Source organism: Callospermophilus lateralis, chromosome 18 (assembly GCF_048772815.1).
Source record: "Callospermophilus lateralis isolate mCalLat2 chromosome 18, mCalLat2.hap1, whole genome shotgun sequence".
NCBI classification, from domain to species: domain Eukaryota; kingdom Metazoa; phylum Chordata; class Mammalia; order Rodentia; family Sciuridae; genus Callospermophilus; species Callospermophilus lateralis.
In genome coordinates, this window is record NC_135322.1 from 39,680,468 (window position 1) to 39,698,094 (window position 17,627).

Genomic DNA, 17,627 nt, shown 5'->3' on the forward strand with positions numbered 1-17,627 from the left:
CACAGCCAAGCACAGAGCTGTTACCTTTTAAAATTGGGGCCCCAAAGACTGAGTAGATTTCATCCCCATGGTCTCCTATCACCGTCTTGGGTCTCATGTCTGATACGAAGCTTGGGCGATACTGAAACTCATACATGTAGGTGGGGGCTCCAGCATCTGAGAAGACAAAGATTTGTGCACAGTTCACATCACCAGCTGGACGGTCTCGAGGTCTCTGGCTGTGCAGGAAGCCCCTGGCTATCGGCATGGGAGAGAGACAGTTTGGGGAAAGCACAGTAACTTGCCTAAAAGCTGGTTGAGGAGGAAATGGGACTTGGGCCAGATATTTCTGTATGCTTTGAAGTCTTTGTATTTTTACTTTGCTTTTCTACTAAAGATTTTTGTTTGTTGTTTTACATAATGGAAGTACACAATGTATCAACTAAAGATGCTGGTGTGTTCATTGAAATTACACTAGAGCTCATTCATTTCAAGCATAACCTACAACCTGGTAGGTGTCTTCTATTCAGCCCAGTTTTGAGCATTTCCAGGGCTGTTCTCACCCATTCAGACAAGAGTGAAGCAAATCCAAGCTGCTTGTCTAAAAATGAGGATATTTAAATGAACATATATGTAGAGATGGAACAATCTGTTTCTTGTATCTCAGGAATACTGTATCCAAGAAAGTTACCTTTCAGAAATGAGGAAGAAATAACAACTTTCCCAGACAAAAGCTTATGAAATCAATTACCTCTGGACACACCCTATAGGTTTTGTGAAAGAGAGGTCGTTAAGCTGAAACAAAGACACTAATAAAATAAAACATGTTAAAGTACAAAAGTCAATGATAGAAATAAAAGTATAACTGAAATAAATTATCAGGACAAATTCAAACACAAAATCCATACATGAATTCTGATATCAAAAATATAATGCATGAGGATATAATACAGAATTGTTATTTGTGATTAAAGTTATTAATAGGCTGGTATAAGTGTAAAACGTTATAAGTATGCTTTATGGTAACAACAAAGCAAAAATCTTTAATAGAAGCACAAAACAAAAATAGAAAGAATTCAAAGCAAACCATGACAGAAAACCATCAAAGCACAAAGGAAGACATCAAAAGGGGAAGAATAAAGAAGGTATTTTAAAAACAACTAGAAAACAACTGATAAAATGGCATCAGTAAATACCTCGCTATCTATCAGTAATTGTCTTGAACATAAATGGATTAAATCCTCCAAGAAAAAGGACAGTGACCAGATTAGAAAACAAGAGCCAAGTATATATGTTTCCCACAGGAGACTCATCTTGATTTGAAAGATGTATGTAGCCTGAAGGTGAAGGGATGGAAATAGATATTGTACACAAATGAAAACCAAGAGAACAGAGGCAGTTCTCATTATATCAGCAAACAGAATTTAAATTAAAAAACTATAAAAGAGACATCCTACTAGGAAAGGCAGATATGAAACAGTCTGTTCAATGATGACATGATCTTATGGGTAGAAAACCCCACAGATTTTCCTGCAAGATGGTTAGAACTAACAAACATATATGGTAGAACTGAAGGATACAAAATCAACATGCAAAATTCTCTATACACTCACACTGAACTGGGAAAAAAAAAAAAGAAAAAGAAAAAGAAATCAAGAAAACAACCCATGGATAGTAGTTATAACAAGGTAAAACTCAATGGGAATAAATTTAACTGAAGTGTTGTGCTTCCTGGATGCTAAAATCTATGAGACACTGATGAAAGAAATAAGATGATGACACAAATGCAAAAAAAGATACCCAATGATCACAGTTTGGAAGAAGTAATATTGTGAAAATATCCATGCTAGTCAAAGTGATCTACTGGTTCAGTGAAATCACTATCAAAATTCCAACATCATTCTTCAGACAGGGAAAAAATTGTAAAATTCACATAAAACAAACCAAAAAATGGATCAACGTAATCATGAGTGAAAAAAAAAAAGCTGGAGAGGTAACCCCAGTTGATTTCAAAGTACACTAAAAACTATGGTAGTTAAAATAACACACCATTGGGAAAAAAAATCAACACATCAATCAATGGAACACACTAGAGAGCCCAGATATGAACCCAAACATGTGAAGTCAAGTGATTTTTAACAAAGATGCTAAAAATACAAAATGGGAAAAGGCAGTCTCTTGGATAAAGAATATTAAGAAAACTGTATTTTTGACCTGAAGAAATAAATTGAAACTCATATCACACCATAAACAAAAATTACTAAAAAAAAATGGATGAAAGTAGTAACATGAGAATTCAAAGACTGATAGAAGAAAACAGAGAGAAAAAAAAAACATATGACACTAGTCTGGATTTGATTCCCAAAGTGGGGACAACACAGTGAAAACTGACAAATGAGATTTCATCAAACTGTAAAGCTCCTTCAAGCAAGGAAAACAAGGGACAGTGTGCAAAAACAACCTGCAAACCCGGAGAAAATATTTGCAAGCCATAATGCATTAAAGAGTTAAATATAAGCTCTGCAGGGACTTTGGACAACAGCAATGAATCAAAACAGCCAATTTAAAAGTGGGTAAGGGGACGAGATCCAACATGGTGGCGGGCGTGGAGAGATCAAGTCTCTGACCTCTTCAGCTGTGCGGGCATAGGGAGTCTTAAACCTAAGAAATACTGTTTTCTCAGGATCACTAGGCAATGCTGAACTGACGTGGATCTGGGGCGAATAGTCTGTGCCTCTCAGAACACACACCGAACCCGGATTGGCTGAATTCAAGCTCCCGTTCACCTGCATCTCGCAGACAAACCGCTATGACTCAGCCTAAATGATCCCGCTGAAACAACTGGTCGGCCCTTCTGAACCTGCGGAGGTTAATACCAACCGAGACTTCATAGGCAGTGGCCACAGGATTGAGACGGGGCTTGGGAGAGCCAGTCAGGACCCACCCGTTGCATTGGTCACCCGGCAAAGGGAACGAACTGTTGCCATTTGCATGGGATACCATCATGGCAGAGAACTGAGGTCACCAGAATGCGGCGGAGGAGATAACTTCATTGAAACCTGCGGTGACAGGTGTGTAAACCCCTAGCCTTCCCTCTCCACAGCAGGAAAACCTCAAGGTCCCCTCCCAGCTCTCCCGTGAGCGCAATAGTCAGACCGAGGGAATCAGGAGTGGCGCGGGACCAGTGGCGCGGAACCCCAGACTACCGCTCCCACCAGTACTGACAACTGAGGTCTCTTGCACCAGCTACCAGGGGCGTGGCTACCAGAGGGCAAGCAAAATACGCTGAGGGTTCTCAGCCCCAAGCTCCACAAACTTAGGGTCTGAGGGACTGGCAAACAGGGAGAGTGTGCGCAGTCGTTCAAAAAAATAGGGCTCCTGGGAGCAACAGACCTGGCGTGTAGCCAGTATTGAGGTGAACGTCACCAGTGAGGGGCACCTGGATGCAGGAAAAGTGGGGAAGTGACTAGACACAAGAAAAGGCCCTAGGCACTCAGGATTGGAGACCCGCCCAGTCTGGGAGGAGGAGCTGCTGCACAGTGATTGGTTCCCGCATATTGAGAGGAGAAGCTTGGCCCGGTGGGCACAGCTCCACCTACTGGAATAGAAGTTAATCAAACTCTAAGACTGCATTTATTAAATTTCTTTCTTTTTATTATTTGGGGTTTCTTTTCCATTTTCATTTTTTAAATTTTTTTAATTTTTTAAATTTTTAAAAATTTTTTTTATTATTTTTTTATTTTTTATTTTTATTTTTTGATTATTTTTTAAATTTTTTTCTTTATTTTCTATTTTTTTTCTTTTGTCTTTTCATTTCTTTTCAATTTCCTTATTCCCCCTTCCTTGAATTCTATCCATTTACTCTCATTCTCTTTAGTGACTTCTTCCCTTCCCTTCTAATACCTTTCCTCCCAAGCATCAAATAAATTTATAGGAGTAAACAGTAACTCAGCAGTCAAACAGAACAAGAAGTAACATGAGCAGCATGAAAAAGCAAGGAAGAAAAGGAGTACAAACAATGCAGGACAGCCTAAATATTCAGGAGGACCTAGAGGCAGCAGAAAAATGGTCAAATAAAAAACTGAAGGAATACCTTAGACAGATGGAATGGAATCTTAAAGAGGATATGAGACAGCAAATTCAAACAATGAAAGAACTCATTGAAAATGAAATACACAAGCAAATAAAAGAAGCAAATAAGCATCTTTATCAGGAGATATAGTTTATAAAAAATCAAACAATAATTTTAGAAATGAAGGAAACTATAAACCAAATTAAAAACTCAAATGAGAGTATCACTAACAGAGTGGAGCAAGTAGAAGCCAGAACGTCAGATAATGAAGACAAAATATATCATCTTGAAAAGAGTTTAGCCAACTCAGAAAGGCTGGTAAAAAATCACGAGAAAAACATCCAAGAGATATGGGATACCATAAAAAAACGAAACTTAAGAGTCATCAGGATAAAGGAAGGAATAGAGGTTCAAACCAAGGGAATGAGCAACCTGCTGAATGAAATAATTATAGAAAACTTTCCAGAAATAAAAAGGAAACAGATGTACAAATTGTAGATGCATACAGGACACCGAGCATACAAAATCACAGTAGACCAATGCCAAGACACATTTTTATGAAGATATCCAATATTCAGAACAAAGAGAAAATATTAAAAGCTGCAAGAGAAAGGAGACAGATTACATTCAGGGGTAAACCAATAAGGTTAACAACAGATTTTTCATCACAGACACTGAAAGAGAGAAGATCCTGGAACAACATATTTCAAACACTGAAAGACAATGGATGCCAACCAAGAATTTTGTATTCAGCAAAATTAAGCCTTAGGTATGACAACGACATAAAAATATTTCATGATATACAAAAGTTAAAAGAATTTGCAGCCAGAGAACCAGCATTGCAAAGTATCTTGAACAAAACACTACAGGAGGAAGAAATGAAAAACAATAACCAAAACCAACAGTGGGAAGGACCTCAGTAAATCCAGAGAGCAGGGGGAAAGCTAATCATGGAGAAACAAACCAAATTAAAAAAAAAAAAGATAAATAATCAAACATGGCTGGAAATACAAACCATATATCAATAGTAACTCTCCAATAAAGCGACATAGGCTGGTAACATGGATTAAAAAAACAAATCCAACAATATGCTGCCTCCAGGAGACACATCTGATTGGAAAAGACATACACAGGCTGAAGGTGAAAGGTTGGGGAAAAAATATACCATGCACACAGTCCTCGTAAGCAAGCAGGGGTGGCCATCCTCATATCAAATAAAATTGACTTCAAGACCAAGTTAATCAGTTAAGTCTAGGTTATTGATTGTGTCATTGAGTTCTATAGTTTGTTTATTCAGCTTTTGTCTGGAGGATCTGTCTAATGGAGAGAGCGGTGTGTTGAAGTCACCCATAATTATTGTGTTGTGGTCTATTTGACTCTTGAACTTGAGGAGAGTTTGATTTATGTACATTGCAGCACCATTGTTTGGTGCATACATATTGATAATTGTTATGTCTTGTTGGTGGATGGTTCCTTTTAACAGTATATAGTGTCCTTCTTTATCCCTTTTGATTAACTTAGTTTGAAGTTGATTTTATTCGATATGAGTATGGCCACTCCTGCTTGCTTCCAAGGGCCATGTGAGTGGTATGATTTCTCCCAAACTTTCACCTTCAGCCTGTGTATGTCTTTTCCTATCATATGAGTCTCCTGAAAGCAGCATATTGTTGGATCTGTTTTTTTAATCCAGGTTACTAGCCTATGTCTCTTGATTTGTGAATTTAAGCCATTAACATTTAAGTTACTCTTGAAATATGGTTTGTACTTCCAGTCATGTTTTTTTATTTATTTATTTTAGTTTGGCTAGCTTTTCCTCTTTGGTTATTTTTCTCCCCCTTTACTGAGATAACTCCCACTGTTAGTTTTGGGTGCTATTTTTCAATTCCTCTTCTTGTAGTATTTTGCTCAGCAGTGCTGGTTTTCTGGCTGTGAATTCTTTTAACTTTTGCTTATAGTGAAATATTTTAATTTCATTGTCAAATCTGAAGCTTAATTTTGCTGGATACAGTATTCTTGGTTGGAATCCATTATTTTTCAGCGTTTGAAATACGTTGTTCCAGGATCTTCTTGCTTTCAAAGTCTGTGATGAAAAATCAGCCGTTAACCTAATTGGTTTACCCCTGAATATAATCTGCCTCCTTTCTCTTGTAGCTTTTAATATTCTCTCCTTGTTCTGTATGTTGGATATCTTCATAATTATGTGTCTTGTAGTTGGTCTATTATGGTTTTGTATGTTTGGGGTCCTGTAGGCTTCCAGGATTTGGCAATCCATTCCATCTTTCATTTCTGGGAATTTTTCTAAGATTATTTCATTCAACAGATTGTTCATTCCTTTGGTTTGAACCTCTATACGTTCTTTTATCCCAATGACTCTCACGTTTGGTTTTTTTATGACATTCCATATCTCCTGCATGGATTGCTCGTGATTTTTTCACATCTTTTCTGCGTTGACTATATTCTTTTCGATAGATGCAGAAAAAGCATTCAACAAAGTACAGCATCCCTTTATGTTCAAAACATTAGAAAAACTAGGGATAACAGGAACTTACCTCAACATTGTAAAAGCTCTATATGCTAAGCCTCAGGCTAGCATCATTCTAAATGGAGAAAAACTGAAGGCATTCCCTCTGAAATCTGGAACAAGACAGGAATGCCCTCATCACCACTTCTATTCAATTTAGTACTTGAAATACTAGCCAGAGCAATTAGACAGACAAAAGAAATTAAAGGCATAAAAATAGGAAAAGAAGAACTTAAATAATCACTATTTGCGGCAGACATGATTGTATACCTAGAAGACCCAAAAGGGTCTACAAAGAAACTAGAACTAATAAATGAATTCAGCAAAGTGGCAGGATATAAAATCAACATGCATAAATCAAAGGCATTCCTGTATATCAGAAACAAAACTTCTGAAATGGAAATGAGGAAACCACTCCATTCACAATATCCTCAAAAAAAATAAAATACTTGTGAATCAACCTAACAAAAGAAGTGAAAGATTTATACAATGAAAACTATAGAACCCTAAAGAGAGAAATAGAAGATCTTAGAAGATGGAAAAATATACCCTGTTCATGGATAGGCAGAACTAACATCATCAAAATGGCGATATTACCAAAAGTTCTCTACAGAATGACAATCAAAATCCCAGTGGCATTTCTTGTAGAAATAGATAAAGCAATCATGAAATTCATATGGAAAAACAAAAGACCCAGAATAGCAAAAGAACTCTAAGCAGGAAGTGTGAATCAGGCGGCATAGCGATACCAGATTTCAAACTACACTACAGAGCAATAGTAACAAAAACAGCATGGTACTGGTACCAAAACAGGTGGGTGGACCAATGGTACAGAATAGAGGACACAGAGACCAATCCACAAAATTACAACTTTCTTATATTTGATAAAGGGGCTAAAAGCATGCAATGGAGGAAGGATAGTATCTTCAACAAATGGTGCTGGGAAAACTGGAAATCCATATGCAACAAAATGAAGCTGAACCCCTTTCTCTCGCCATGCACAAAAGTTAACTCAAAATGGATCAAAGAGCTTGATATCAAATCAGAGATTCTGTGTCTGATAGAAGATAAAGTTGGCTCCGATCTACATATTGTGGGGTCGGGCTCCAAATTCTTTAATAAGACGCCCATAGCACAGGAGTTAATAACAAGAATCAACAAATGGGACTTACTTAAACTAAAAAGTTTTTTCTCAGCAAGAGAAACAATAAGAGAGGTAAATAGGGAGCCTACATCCTGGGAACAAATTTTTACTCCTCACACTTCAGATAGACCCCTAATATCCAGATTATACAAAGAACTCAAAAAATTAAACAATAAGATAACAAATAACCCAATCAACAAATGGGCCAAGGACCTGAACAGACACTTCTCAGAGGAGGACATACAATCAATCAACCAGTACATGAAAAAATGCTCACCATCTCTAGCAGTCAGAGAAATGCAAATCAAAACCACGCTAAGATACCATCTCACTCCAGTAAGATTGGCAGGCATTATGAAGTCAAACAACAACAAGTGCTGGTGAGGATGTGGGAAAAAGGGTACACGTGTACATTGCTGGTGGGACTGCAAATTGGTGCGGCCAATTTGGAAAGCAGTATGGAGATTCCTGGGAAAGCTCGGAATGGAACCACCATTTGACCCAGCTATTGCCCTTCTCGGACTATTCCCTGAAGACCTTAAAAGAGTGTACTCTAGGGATTCTGCTACATTGATGTTCAGAGCAGCACAATTCACAATAGCTAGACTGTGGAACCAACCTAGATGCCCTTCAATAGATGAATGGATAAAAAAAAATGTGGCATTTATACACAATGGAGTACTACACAGCACTAAGAAATGACAAAATCATGGAATTTGCAGGGAAATGGATGGCACTAGAGCAGATTATGCTAAGTGAAGCTAGCCAATCCCTAAAGAACAAATGCCAAATGTCATCTTTGATATAATAATAGGGAGTAAGAGCATGAGAAGAAGATCACCATTAAACAGGGTCGAGAGGGGGGAGGGAAAGAGAGAGAGAAGGGAAATTGCATGGTAAAGGAAGGAGACCCTCATTGTTATACAAAATTACATATAAGAGGAAGTGAGGAGAAAGGGGGAAAAAGAGAGAGAAATAAATTACAGTAGATGGGGTAGAGAGAGAAGATGGCAGGAGAGGGGAGGGGAGGGGGGATTGTAGAGGATAGGAAGGGCAGCAGAATACAGAGGACACTAGAATGGCAGTATGTAAAAAAGTGGATGTGGAACCGATGTGAATCTGCAATATGTATACGGGGTAAAAATGGGAGTTCATAATCTGCTTGAATCAAATGTATGAAATAGGATATGTCAAGAGCTTTGTAATGTTTTGAACAACTAACAATAAAAAAAAAATAAAATAAAAGTGGGTAAGGGCCCTGCATAAACGTTTCTGAAAAGAAGACGTATAAATGGACAACAGGTAGATGAGAACGTGCTCAATGTCACTAATCACTGGGAAAACACAAACTATAGCTACAATGAGGTATCACCCACCCCAGTCCAAATGATTTTATCAAAAAGAATGGAAAAGGAAAAAGGGTGACCTCAGCTCAGGAGGCTGAGGCAGGAGGATTATAAGTTCAAAGCCATCCTCGGCAACTTAGCAAGGTCCTGTCTCAAAACAAAAAGGCCTCGGGATGTAGATCAGTGGTGGAGTACCCCTGGGCTCAATTCCAGGTACCAACATAAAATATTAACCAAGATGAAAAGAAAAAGGAACACTGTAATACTGTTGTTATAGATGTCAAACAAGATTGGGGTTGTTGAAAAACTGAAAACAGAATCACCATGTAATCCAGTAACCCCACTTCTGAGTATCTACCCAAAAGATTTGAAAGCAGTTTGTTGGAGAGATCTCTTCAACACCACGTTCACAGAAGAACTACTCACAATAGCCAAACCATGAAATTAACTATGTCCATCAACAGATGAAAAGATAAAGAAAATGTGGTAGAGAAACACATGGAACACTATTTAGTCTTTAAAAAGAAAAGAATGATACCTTTTGAGATAACCTGTTGAAATGGGGACCAACATGCTGAGGGAGATAAGGCTCAGAAAGACAAGTACCATATGTGACAACTTATAGCTCAAATAGAAGTCTTAGAAGAAAGAATTAAATGGTGGTAACAGGCGAGAGATGAGGAAGAATGGAGGGTGATGGTAAAAGAGTACAAAAAACCAGTTGGGGAAATGTTGGTCTTCTCTTTTGTTGTTGTTCTACTGAACAGTGTGGTAAACACAGTTGATAATAGAGTGTTTTGCACTGAATAGTTACTGAAAGGAAATATCAAGTGTTCTCCCTGCAAAAAATGCCCAGTATTTGAGGAGATGGGTCTGTTAACCAGTTTGATGCAATTATTGAACAATGTATTCATAAAACATAACCATGCTGCACTCCATAAGTTTATGTAAATATTGTTTGTCAATTTGTGATTTTAAAAAGTTCTATGAATGTGTTCCCTCTCCCTCTCTGTCTCCCCTCTCTGAACATCTTATTGTACTCTATGTGCTCCTCCTCCACTTTCTTTTGCCATAGGTGACTGGATATTGGGAGGTGGCAGTGTCCCTATCCTATGCAACCTCTGTGCCTTACCTCTGTGACCACGGGCCACAGTCACGGATGGGATACAATATAACACATCTCCAATCAACTCCAGGTAGAGGTCTTTGATTTTGACAGGGTCGTCTGTCCCTCTAAAATTCTTCTCAGTGGCCATTTGAGTCAGTTCGTCTTGGATCTCCTAAAATGCATAAAGAAAGAGATCCCCCACATGGAGAGCCATGCAGAAGGTTCCCTGGATGTGAACCTCCTGGGCCCTGTGCAAATCCCTCCTGGGATGGTGGGGAGGGAAAGGCAGACAGATGGGGATGGAACGCAGGTGTCAGGTTTTCTTCTGCCATTGAGTTGGTCTGGGACTCAGGGCAAGGCCAGCTGTTCTTTGTTTCTCAGTCAATTCCCATAATTTTTTCGACTTCTTACCAGAAGAGAGCCAGTCTTCTGCAGGAGTGATGTGGCCATCTTCTGGTCCAGCTTGCCTTCAGAGATGGGAAATCCCATCATCTATTAAAAAAGGGGTTAAGCATTTCTGAATCATCAGGAATTAACAAGGAGAACCAAGCAAGTCAATGCCTGTGAGGGTTCTCTTGGGTTCTTGATGTGCAGGTGCATTCATTAGTTTGAAAAAATATCAAGTAAATGGACTTGCACATAGAAACTCAAGGTATATAAAAGGGATGACTTGAACATAAAAATACCAGGCTAGGGGGCTCATGGTCATCTGGGCCTTGAGGGAAATTGAATCCAGTGTAGTGCTGAAGCAGAGAGCTCAGAACAAGAGAGCACAGGCCATTACCTCACACACTCCAAGGTCTCTGGAAGTCGAAATCCATCATGATGAATTTTTTCCTTTGGCATAACCTCTGATATCCTTCTGAAGTGAGGACTGCAGAACTCCCAACCTGTGAAGATCCTGTTCAACCTCTGTACTCTGCACTCTATCCAACTCTAGCCTGGCTTTTTTAGGCTAAGGCCATGGCCGAGGATGACCCTAGGCCCCCTTGAAACACCTACATTAAAAAATCTCAATGCTTTCCAGTCAAAATGGGATCTTCTCCAGATAAAACCTGGCTTTTTAGAGCCGATGTAACTAACACATAAGCAACTTCCTCCAACACTTTCCAGAGAAGTGCCTGGGAGCACTCATGGGAACCCCGAGGACCTGTGAGTCCAAGCCCAATGAAGAAGTTGCTGTGCCCAGATCTAGCTCTCCTGCTTCTTTTCCTCTAGATCTCATCTGTCTGCACTATTATGGTTTCTGCAGACCCGCCCATCCTGATCATGTCAGTATTCTTAATTAGGAAGACAATCAATGAGTGCTTAGGGAGAAGGGTCCACAGGGCTGTACCAGTCAAGAGAGCTGTAACATCCCAGAGAAGATTTACAAAGAAATGTCCAGTGTCCACTCAGACCAGTGGTGAAGTTTCCCCAGAGTCAGAGTGGGCCTTGGAGAAAAGAGACATTCCGGGTCCAGATGTCAGAGGGAAGATGGGGGAGGAGGAGGAGTCTGTGTAAGAGGTCTGTACATTCTTACCGTGGGCAAAATCCAGCCAAACTCTTGCTTGTTGATTCCCACAATGTAGGGGACAGTGTTGAATGTCTTATCAGCCAGAATCTCCTCTGGTGTCTTGGGCAGCAGGACACCATCCATTACGGTGGGGATCATGGGAGTGCTCTGGGGAAAGAGCAGAGCAGTCAACACGCAGCACCACAGACTTCCATGACTCTGGGCTTTTGTTATGAAAGCTCTTGGCAGTGGAAATAGCATAAGCAAGGGACAGAGGTGAGCAGGACTAATTCCAGTAATGTCACAGAGGCCTGGGCTTGAAGGAGGGCCTTAGAGCAGGAACAAGAGAGAGGCTCAGAGGATAGAGCACACTTTCTGCACAATCTCTGGCACATCCCTGGCACTCAGATATGAAGAACTAATTCAGTGGGGCTGCTGAGGCCCATGTGTTGAGGCTTAATCTTCAGCATGTGGTAGTAGTGGGAGGGGTGGAGACCTGAAGATAGGGGGCCTAGTGGGAGGTCTTCAGGTCACTGGGCACGTGCCCTCATCATACAGAAATTCCCAAGTCTCCCCCTCTCCCCCTCTCTCCCTCCCTCTCTTTGTCCATCTCTCTCTACCCCCAGAGTCCCAGATACAGGTGAGCGGTTTTGCTCTTCTCCCAGTCCTGGGGTGATGTGCTGCCATAGGCCCAAAGCAACAGGTTCACCAATCACGGAATAAATCCTCCAGAAATGTGAGCTCAATTGACCTTCTCCTCTTTATAACTTGATCATCTCAAATATCCATTATAGTACCAGAAAGCTGCTTAATACCAGAAGCAACGGGGTGTGGGGGTCAAGGACTCAGGGCTTCCTTCTTGCCTCTTCTTCCTTGACTCCTCACACACCATATATCAGCAAGTTCTGTCATCTTTTCCTTCAGAAAGGTCTGGAGGGCAGACTTCTTGTGCCTCCACTGGTCTGATCTACAAGGATCCCTTGCTGTGCAGCTACAGAGCACTGAGCTCCAAGGGCTGTCCCTGCCCCTGGCCTCCCCTTCCCCTATTGACTATTGCAGTCACCAGACCTTTGTGAAACCGTATATCATGTCCACACTCTGTTCAAAGCCCTCTGAGCACCCCCCCATATCCCACAGAATCACAGTCCAAGTCCTTCCAGTGACCACCCCACCCCCACCTCAAGACACCCCCAGCCTCCATCCTGCTTCCCCACTCAGACTCCACTCCACACACAGGGCCTCCTGCATCAGAATCTTTGCCGTTGCTGCTCCCTCTGCCAGAAACACTCCTCCTCCAGTCCTCTTAACAGCTGCCTTCCTTCCCCCCCCCAGAGCTCCACCCCAAGGTCACTGCCCATCAGGCCACCCCTTGATCCTAATGCTTACATTTAAACCATTGGCGACTTGGTCCCCATTTTCCATTATCTTTTTCTCTCTTGACTCTGACCATCAGCCAGCACATTACATGGTTTCTTTACTTTTCTATTACAATCTCCCCCCACCAGAAGGCAGGGAATCTTGTCCCTGTCACTCCCATATCCCTGTTGCTAAACCATCTCCTACAAGAGACATTGCATCTATATTTAAACTTGAGCTCTTTTAGAGAAATGATTAGTTTTGAGGAGGTATCAAGCTCACCACTCGAGGTGCCTACATTGAGAAGGCACCTTAACACTTTAATGAATGTCTGAGTAGATAGATCTAAATTCATCCTCATAAGATCAAGAAAAGTCTTGGGATCCCAGGGAGGGAGCAGAGGACTGGGTTGCAAGATGGCACTAAGCTAAGGTCTCCAGACCCTGGCAACTGTGGAGAGGTGGGAGAGGAAGAGGAAGCAGATGGGAGGTTACTTTTGGAGTTTCCTGATCCTAGGTGGAGGGAGGTGTCCTAAGGCCTGAGATCCCAGGCTCCCCTTCTGCACAGCTAATTTGCCCTGTGGCCTCCTAGAACATCTGTCCTCCTTAATGAAGGATTCTGAGCCCCTAATCCATTTATCTAGGCCTCCTGAGGGTGTTCCAGAGCACATTTATCCCACAGGGAATGTAAATGAGAAGAGGGTAGCTCATCCTGGGAGATATATAATTTGTGACTGGGAGCACTGCACTGAGAGCCATGGCGGTGAGTTCCAATCCTGCCTCCTGACCTCTAAGCTATGTTACCCTGACTGGTTATTTCTGTTCTCTGGGCCTCAGCAATATGAGTCCACAAAGAGAATCCATTCATTCATAGCATATCAGAGCTTAAATGTATTAATAAGATTTGAAACCTGTAATTAAGAAACCAACGGTCCTTACCTCTCTGGGGTCTCCAAGCATATCCAGAGTAAAAAGTTTCTGTGAAGACAAAGGCAGAGGATGTGGGTGAGAAGCTTCCTGGTATAAAAGCTGATCCTCTGAGCTGTGCCCCAGAGCTACCAGGTTCCCAATCGGAGGCAGAGGACCCTACACAGACCCCACTGGGCATGAGCCCAGAGTAGAGTCATAGGATGGGGGAGGGGCAGGCAGCAGCCAGGGAGGGAGACCTGGGGCCCAGAGTCAGGCTCCCTGGAGCTGCGGGGAGGACCTCTGCTCTTGCCTGTCCTCGTCATCCTTCCCCCTACTTCTTACTGGCATCGACACCCCGTTTTTCTCTGCAGGGAACATACACATTGGTCCCTGGGCATTGGTGTGGATGAGGCAGCTCCTGGGGAAATGGCGCTGCAGGTGGGATGCCCCAGAGGGAGAGGGCATTACTCTCCCCCTGCTTCCCTCTACCCCACGTCCTCTCCATGTCTTCAGGCATCTCTGTGTGACCTGGGGTGTTCCAAGTCCCTGAACACACAGATGAGTACAAGGATGGGTACAAACCAGTGTCACTCCAACAGAGTCTACCCCAAACCCATTGCTGAGGCTTTGAGATAGACAGTTTCTAAGCAGATAGGACATGTATCTAGAGTGCTATCATATTTAACCTCCACAGGGGACAAATCTACTTCAGAGAGAAGTCAACAAAGAAGATTGTCAAGCAGAGGGATAGAGACAGGCACATTCTTTAACACTATTTTAACAGCACCTGGATCCAGCCATGCCCTAAGCCATCTGCTCATGAACTCCTCAGTTACATGGAGATTCCATTATAAGATGTATTCTTCTTTTTGTTCAAGCCACCTTGGAAAGAGTTTTCTCATTGGGGGTTAGAAAATTATGATTTAAGCAAGCTCTTTGAAGCACATTCCAACAGATGCTTTCCTTTGCTGTGTTCAGATTGCAGTGATTGAAATGTTACACCATATCTCACTTGCCTGCCCTACATGTAGAGGGACCACTGGGGTTCCTCCATTCTGGGTTGTAGCCCCACAAGCCAGAGGTGGTGTGTATGTATGTGTGTGTGTGTGTGTGTGTGTGTGTGTGTACTGGGCCACTAGTTAATCATGTCAAAAGTTCCACCAAAAATTCAAAAGATCTCAGAAATATGTCCTGGGATTCCAAGATTTTATGTCTCTTGGTTTCCCCAAGGTCACCATCTATTTCATATAACCTTGCTCCTTTTGGCCACATAGAGGATAGCTAAAGTATTTGCTTCTTTCCAGGTATCACAAAACAGCTGTGTCTTAATTCTTTGAAAACTTTAATCACCTTATTTAAATCGGTAAACCAATCTCCAACTCCCAAGGCCATATTGAACTCAATCCGTGGACATACAGAGCACTATGCTAGCAGTCTACCCTGTGGACCCAGAAGTATTGTCTGGTGTTCAAGGTCAAGATAGACCAGGGGCTCAAGTGACCTCGAGCTCACAGTCAGACCTTCCCCTCCTTAGCAAGTAGCTCCCATTAGCCCTGCATGTTCTTTCCTCTGGATGTTTGTCCTACTAAGTTCCCTGTGGTGACAGACTGTCTTGATAATCCATCAATCCTCAAATGTTACTTTCCCTAAGAAGCACTCTTAATGGCTATAATGACTGTGTCTCCTCTCTATCTTCCCACCACACAAAACCACTAAGTATATTGCTACATTTCTCCTTGTGTTGGCCCTTTTGAGCAGGGACAATGTTCAATTTATGTCTGCATCACTGATCCTGACATTGCTCTCCCACACACTTAGCATGGAGGGAGGGAGGGAGGGACAGAAGGAGGAAGTGAGTTGGTTAATACAAGCACTATTGGGAAGTTGGATGGACACATGGACAAAAGGTGAAAACTACCAAATAGGTGAAGGGTGGATCGTTGCTTTTGGAGGACTGGATAATGGAGTGTGGATGTATGTGGGACGGATGATTCACGGATGATGGACAGATGAAACAAAGAAGAATGAGGGCTGGGGTTGTGGCTCAGTGGAGAGCACTTGCCTGGTGCCTGTGAGGCACTGTGTTAGATCCTCAGCATCACAAAAAAGTAAATAAATAAATACAAATAAAATATATAAAAACTTTAAAAGTTATAAAAAATAGATGAATGAAAGTTTAAGGATGGATTCACACAAGATTTATGAAATAATACCAATATAATTGGAGAGATGACAGATAATTGTTTTGAATACTAAATGAGACAGAGTCTCAGAAAATCTAGAAAACTTGACTACCACTGTGTTATAATTAAGACAGCTTCTAAATCAACCAAGAAAAATTGTGACTCTTTTCTGAAATCCCCTACAATCAGAGTGGTTGTTACATTTGAAGTATTTAATAATAAGATATTAAAAAAAGAAATTTCCAACTTGGATCAAGATGAGTGGGAGAGAGAAGCCCAGGGTCAAGCCTATAGGGAAGGGCCACTGTGATGGCGGCACCTACCATTTTCAGCGTGGTCTCCAAGAGCTCCTCCTCTGTCTTCTGGCGCAAGCAGTGAACCATGACTGCTGACGTGGTGGTTTTACACCCAGCAGTAATAGCAACTTTCTGCAGAGATCACAGGCAACAGCAGAGTTCAAGGGCAATGTCTCCATACAGATAAAGGTGTTCTATGGCAAGTCAACTTCTGAAGGCAGCAGGGAGCAGCTGAAGATCCTCTAGACAAGCTGGAGTGGGTTCTGAGTGTTACCTCTATTACTAATTGGAATTGTGATATGAATATATCTTTATATATCTGTGTCTCCATTATCTTATCTTTGCTAAAATGGGCATAATGTTCTCAAAATTATGTCTAAAGTGAACTGCGTGGAGTTGTGGTTAAGAGCATGGAATCCAGAATACAGTGGTATTCTCTGATTTAACTCCCATCTCCACCACATACAAATCATTTGAACTCAGTTTCCCTACCCATAGATAAGCTAATGGTTGCACCTGTCTCATGAGAAGAATTAATACATGTGACCTTCTTAAAAGTGTACCATGTCTCCACACACTAAAACTTGTGCAGAATTGCCAAAGGCCTGCATGAGACAATTTGCACTTTGGAAAGTAGAGAATGTCATTTAAATGTGGGCCCTAAAGGAGCCTCAAGCCATTCACATGTGTGGTATACTTTGAGCGTGAAGCTGAGTTCTATAAGAACAAAGCCCCCTGAGGATTCCAGGAGAACACAGGAAAGGGCTTGGGAACTGTCCAGGGTGAGACTTACCTCAGCTAGAAGTTTGGTGTTCTTCCTCACCAGAAGAGAACTGAGGGCCACGCCACTCTCAGAAATGGCCCTGTGGAAGAGGTTCTTGGCCAGGGGAGATAACACCTGGCAGGGACATGGAGAGGAGGAGGATTATGTTCACAAGGTGAAGATCAGTGACTCACTTGTCTTTTAGGCTCCCTCCAACTGCCCCCTCTGCCTGGGCCCATTCACCCAGAGACTCTGGCACCCTGTGGATATGACACTTCCTCACCTATGCTGGCCTGCTTCCCAGCTCCATGTGGGGCCCAGCTTTCCTAAGAGAAACTCAACAGGACGAGGCCAGATCCCAGAGTTAGGAACAGGACAGGAAGCATGTGACACATGCTTATCATGTCAATCAAAAGTATTGGGAAACCAGCTAGGCAATTCCTAGCCCCAGATTAC

At 41.8% G+C, this 17,627-nt stretch overlaps 1 protein-coding gene across 1 annotated transcript in view; it reads right to left on the bottom strand.

Moving 5' to 3' along the window:
* LOC143383123 (liver carboxylesterase 1-like) overlaps nt 1-17,627 on the bottom strand; it is a 32,599-nt gene that overhangs the window by 1,788 nt on the left and 13,184 nt on the right. The window contains exons 6-12 of the mRNA XM_076837451.2: nt 17,202-17,306; nt 16,436-16,540; nt 13,960-13,998; nt 11,693-11,833; nt 10,582-10,662; nt 10,195-10,342; nt 25-156 (exon numbers count right to left, since the gene is read on the bottom strand). Of these exons, the coding sequence (XP_076693566.1) occupies nt 25-156; nt 10,195-10,342; nt 10,582-10,662; nt 11,693-11,833; nt 13,960-13,998; nt 16,436-16,540; nt 17,202-17,306 (751 nt within the window). The remainder of the gene's footprint in view (nt 1-24; nt 157-10,194; nt 10,343-10,581; nt 10,663-11,692; nt 11,834-13,959; nt 13,999-16,435; nt 16,541-17,201; nt 17,307-17,627) is intronic.